Consider the following 5,922-nt stretch of genomic DNA (forward strand, 5'->3'; position numbering starts at 1 on the left):
CAGGGATATTGCATATTATATGTAGGGTATGAAGTTCAAACCTCCAACATCCCACTTATTTACCTTAAAATAAAGGTGAATTTCTAGTCACACACTACTTGACCTAAAAAGTGAATTTTTAGTCACTACTTGACAAAAAAAAAATATACATTTGGTCAAATTTCTAAATAAAAAATCTCTTAAGTTTTTCAAATTTTATAGATTCTCACCACCTTTATTTGGGATAGTTCAGTGAAAAATAATAGAGAGAGAAAAAAAAAAAAAAAAAGAGAGAGAGAGGGTAAGAACACAATATGAGTATGACAGATAAAGTTGTCATAAAATGATTGTATAAATATCATTTCTCTATTTTTCAATAGAAAAATATTAAATTGTATTACTTATTATTTAAAAAACTAAAAATAAAACAAAAATGTAAACCTCTTAAAACATCAGATTTCCCAATAAATATGCATTGCTACATAGTATCAATTATTGACTAGCCAATTTATTATTCAACATGACAAATCATAAAAATAATTCTAAAATAAATTTCAGTGAAAAAATTCTAAACTTTTAAATTCCGAACACTATAGTATTGGTTCTATATTTTCCACTACACGTTTCAAAGGGGGTGGAGAAAATAAGATTCATTATAGTACTAATGAATATAAAGCTCTATGCTTATGTGGCAAATGTGGACAAACTAAAAACAACTTGAAAGAATCATACTGTTAAATGGCAGGTTATGTATGTAGTATACATGACAATACTTAGGTAAATTTACAATTCACCAAGGGTGGTGCTTGTTAATGGGGATTGGGGGGACAAAGGAAATTGACAATCTCAGATGGATGTTTTTCTTGTGCAACAATTGGAACCAATGGTATCAATTGGACATAGTTTTATAGCTACAATTATTGTACATTAAAAAATACTGTGGTAATGAACTAATGATGTTGTAACTATCAATTTGATTGGTACATTTTTTGTGGAATGGAACAGTTTTTGTATTGAAAATAATATAGCACATATTTAGGAGAGAGTGACTATGACTTGTCTGTAGTGTTTTAACTATGGTAGGAAGGTGTTTGGCATTGTCACAAGATAAAAACTATGGTAGGAAGGAAACACAAATGAAAGTGTCACAATTAGAGATGCCAAATTGTAGCTCAAGAGATGAACCTCTCATATTCGAGTCAGAGGATATTTTTAAAATGTAATAAATAAAAATAATGGAGAAAGGTTAATAAAAGCTATATAGTGAACTGATTTAATACATTTTTTACATAATAATAAAAGGTTTGACTATATGACTTATATTCGTAGATAAATGAGTATAAGCTCGAGTTTTTGCAGTTTGGGCTTGGCCCATTCGTATGTTGGGTTACAACTAGAAGGGTTAGAGGGCATCGAAGTTGAAACTTTTGTCATATAGTTCAGAGGTAAATTTGTAATGTGGATTGATGTAATTTTTACTATGTAACTATAAATATTGCAAATTAAGTTATTGAATTCAAGTGGTTGTTTATACCTCAAAGTCTCATGTTGAATATGGAAAAATGTTTTCTTGTTGTTCAAGGCACTAGGAATGCGAAGATCGATCAATTGACAATGTTTTGGTGCATTTTTGTGGATTCTGGTACTACCTCATGCGCCTTGCACATGACAACACATGCAAACTATGGCATGTACTCACACGCAAAGCATACAACTTGGCGCCTTGCGCCCAGCTCTAGACATCAACTCTAAAATCTGCATTTTCCACTCTTTTTTGGTTAATCTTGCAAATTCAAAGGAGAAAACTTTTAGGGAACATTTAGGGTTGAATGTCTTTGGGTGAGAATCTTGAGTTGAGTAACAATTCATATACACATTGAGTAGTTGAGATCTCATTAAAGGAAATATCAAAAGTCATTCTCTCTTGATTTCTCTTAGAATTTGTTGTGGGTTTGAGTGACTTGAAAAATGGAAGAAATTAAAGATTGTTCTTTGAGAGCTTGTTAATATAATTTCTTGTAACTTCTTTGTATCAATCATTTTATAATGGATTAAGATTTCCTCTCTTCCATAGACGTAGGTCAATTTGGGTCAATTTAGGCTAAATTGGGTAAACAAATATTCACGTTTTGATTCATTTACTCTCTTATCTTTATATGCTTGGGTTATATTTGTGGATTTTTTTTTTTTTTACATATACTTGCTAGGTCTGTTGTTGTTGTTGCATGAAACCATTTGATTATTGGTTGTTGATGATATTCACACATCTAAGTTTTTGGTGTGATTTGAGATCGAGATTACAATGCAAGTGGATAATCAGTTCTAGTTAAGGACCAATCATTCTAAAGAATTCGGGTTTGAATCTTAACTAGAACAACATTTATTCATGTTTTCATATGTGATCGAACTCCAAATTACCAAGACTCGTTTCTCTAAGAATCAGAGGATCTTGGGTTAAAAACGTTGATACAATTAGTCAAATTTGATGATCAGTCATGTTTTTCTGAGTTTATTTATTTATTTAATTTAGAATGAAGTTTGCTGCTTTTTGTCTACCTTGTGTTCCTATACTCCCCACTTCAAAAGAAGTTACAAATGAGATAAACATATAGCAACAAAATTGGTTAAAAACAAATTGAAATCAAAAATATATCAAGATAAAATTTACTATAAAAGACTTACTAGCTTAAAAAGTCATATTGTGTGTAACAGAGTAGTTTTTCCTTTTGAAAAAGCCAAAAATATTGTAACAAGTCTTGCTTAGACACACATAAAAAAGGAATTATGGAAGAGTTTGCACCTAGACTATACTTCTCCACTCAAACAAGTCCACTTTTTCTCAATTCCCACTACAACTTAAAAAATTAGATAATAAAGGTAACAAATACAGTCATGCTTCCCAAATTAAAAGGTCTAAAAGCTCCAAAAATAGAAAATGCTTTTTTTTCCCTCTCATAAAAACATGGACCCTTGTTAAATATTAAAGATTTTTCTATATACATGGGACCCAACTAGGGAACAGAAAACTAAAGAGGCTTGATTTGCCACGTGGCCACCAAAGATTAGTCCCATTCATCAATGCAGCTGAAAATTCTACAGTATAAATAGAACAATTTGTAACTCACATTATCCACAATATTGCAAGTTCTAAAAAAAAAAAATCACAATATTTCTAAGTAATAAACTTGTTAGAAAAAAAAATACACATGGCTGAATTCACAGAAAATTTTCAAAACATTATTAGACCTTCTTTGCCTTTTCTTGATTCTGATCAAAGCATGGAACTATTGAATCAATTCATGGAGAATTCAAACATGAACATGATGCATAATTTGATGCCTTTTTCTTGTGACAGCATCTTGGAACATCATCAACAAGAACATGTGTTTCCAAGAAACTTGGAAGAGAATTTTCATGGTCTTGTCCATCATGTCAATAATCAAAATCACAATGCAGTTCAACTTTCACTTCCAACAATTTTTCAAGAAGAAAATAAAGTTCATCATGAAGGTAAAAAGAGAAAAATGATGGATTTTCAAGAGACTAGTTCTGGAAATTCAACTCCTGCAGTTTCTGAAAGTGGAAGCAAAACCAAACTTGTAAATTTCTTCTACTTATTTTTTTAATTTTTTTATTTTATTCTTCATTTTTTGTGATTGTGATGAAATTAAATTATAAACTGGTTTTGTTATTTTTCTATGATTAATTTCAGAGTGGTGGAAGAGGAAAAAGAGTGAAAAGTTATGAAACAGAAGAAGAGAAAGCAAAGGAAGTTGTTCATGTTAGAGCAAGAAGAGGTCAAGCTACTGATAGTCACAGTCTAGCAGAAAGGGTATAATTTCCTAAATACAGCTTAATTAAGTGTTTATAGCATAATCATTTATTATATAAGTGTTTATTTATAAGCTATTTCTATAATAAATGGTAAAATAAAATCAAACTATTTTTATATAAGATATAAGTTGTTTTCGTAAGCTTATGAAAATAAGCTGAAAACAACTTATGAATATGCGATAAGTTGTTTTCATAAGCTCTTCAAAATAGACTTGCACATATTTATATGGAAGTATATAAGTTCAAATAAGTTAATACGAAAAAATAATAATCATTATGAATAGATTTAATTTCTTCATCAAATTTTCTTCTATCTTTGTTCATGATTGATGTATATGGATGGACTAATAAATATCTATGATTTTTTTTTTTTTGTTATCCAGGTTAGAAGAGGGAAAATCAATGAGAAATTGAAGTGCTTGCAAAATATTGTACCAGGATGTTATAAGGTTAATATATGTTCCTTTTTAATTTAAAAAAATAAAAAAATCACAATTGTGTTTAATTTCATAATTTTCAAAATCTTATTTTGTTTTTGTTGCAATGGTTGCAGACCATGGGAATGGCAGTAATGTTGGATGAAATCATAAACTATGTTCAGTCTTTGCAGCATCAAGTAGAGGTAAGTGATCAAAAATTTAACAAAAAAATGTACAATATAATATTCATTTATTTCTAGGATAATATACTTATAATTAATTATTGTTTCAAAAAAAAAATACATATAATCTATTTCTAAAAGTTATGAAAAGTTATGATTAATTATTGGCTATTTTTGCAGTTTCTTTCTTTGAAGCTTACTGCAGCAAGTACTTATTATGACTTCAATTCAGAGGCAGATGATCTAGAAACAATGCAGGTATAATCTATTTCTAAAAGTTTCATGGTTTTATTCATATATAATATGCTCATATTCATGTATAACATGCTCATTTTGTTTGGTTGTTAGGGTGCATGAAAACCTCTCAATTCATATAATAATATATGCTAACTGTTGTGATGGATAAGTTAAAATTCATTAGAGTTTGGTGAATAAGAAATTAAGTAGTTGATAGTTGATGAACTTAATTAGAAACAATTATTATATTTATAGGTTAATTTTTTTAATGGAAGGTTAAATATGTTTTTAATTTCTATAAAACTCACAAATTTTTAAGTTTAATTTCTACATAAATTTTGTCCAATTTTAGCTCCTATTTTGGTTCTATAGGTCTAAATATTGAAACTAAATAACTCCTTTTAAAAAAAGTTTTTTAATGAAATACTAAAATGAGACAAAATATATGTAAAATACTCTTCTTTTATTTATTTATTTATTTATTTATATATTTATTTGATTTGTGGCAGAGAGCAAGGGCATCTGAGGCAAAAGAGTTAGCAAGGTATAAGAGAGATGGGTATGGAGGAATTTCTTGCTTTCAACCAACTTGGCCACTTTGACTTCAATTTTGGATGTATTAACTCAACAGCCATATACAAGACATGAAAAAATGTTATAATTTGCTTCTTTACTTTCTACAAAGTTTAAAAGATCAATTTGTTTCCACTCTATGCTACCTACAAGCACAAGTGGACATTAATTCTTGTTTCAAAGTTGTGTAAAAATCAAATGAAAGTTAATAATAGCTAGCCTACATGTTATTATATATTTTTGTAGAACTTGCATTGCAATTGTGTTGTTGTATATGAAAATGTGACTATATAATTTAATATAATAATATTCATAGCCAAGAACCACATTAGCATAAATGAATAAAAATAAAGGATTATTTGTTGTATTTCCATCTATAACATAAAATTTTAAGGACATGCATTTAGGAGTTTTAATTCAATTAAAACATGGTTTTTAAATCGATTATACGTTCGTCAAAGAATGTGATGTTATAAAAAGCAGATTCTTGAACGAGCGTATAATCCGGTGTAAACCATATTATAAATTAGTATGTTGAAGAAAGAGGATACATACCAAGTTTCCACTCCAATTAATGCTGATTACGATCTAATTCTGACCACTTATTTAAAGGACTCAAAAATCTTACCATTTGATCAATTCATTGTTGGTAGCATAATATATAGCTTTCTAAAAAAAATATAAAAATATAATTCGTT

The 5,922-nt window shown here is 28.6% G+C and overlaps 1 protein-coding gene across 1 annotated transcript; it reads left to right on the forward strand.

Moving 5' to 3' along the window:
- Positions 1-3,107: 3,107 nt before the first annotated feature.
- Positions 3,108-5,476, forward strand: LOC11438389 (transcription factor BEE 3). Its single transcript, XM_024785693.2, has 6 exons — positions 3,108-3,578; positions 3,692-3,811; positions 4,197-4,262; positions 4,367-4,435; positions 4,595-4,672; positions 5,161-5,476. Exons 1-6 carry the CDS (start codon positions 3,186-3,188, stop codon positions 5,251-5,253), a joined length of 819 nt encoding a protein of 272 aa, XP_024641461.2. The 5' UTR covers positions 3,108-3,185; the 3' UTR covers positions 5,254-5,476.
- The last annotated feature ends 446 nt before the right edge of the window (positions 5,477-5,922 follow it).

Source organism: Medicago truncatula, chromosome 6 (assembly GCF_003473485.1).
Source record: "Medicago truncatula cultivar Jemalong A17 chromosome 6, MtrunA17r5.0-ANR, whole genome shotgun sequence".
Classification (NCBI taxonomy): domain Eukaryota; kingdom Viridiplantae; phylum Streptophyta; class Magnoliopsida; order Fabales; family Fabaceae; genus Medicago; species Medicago truncatula.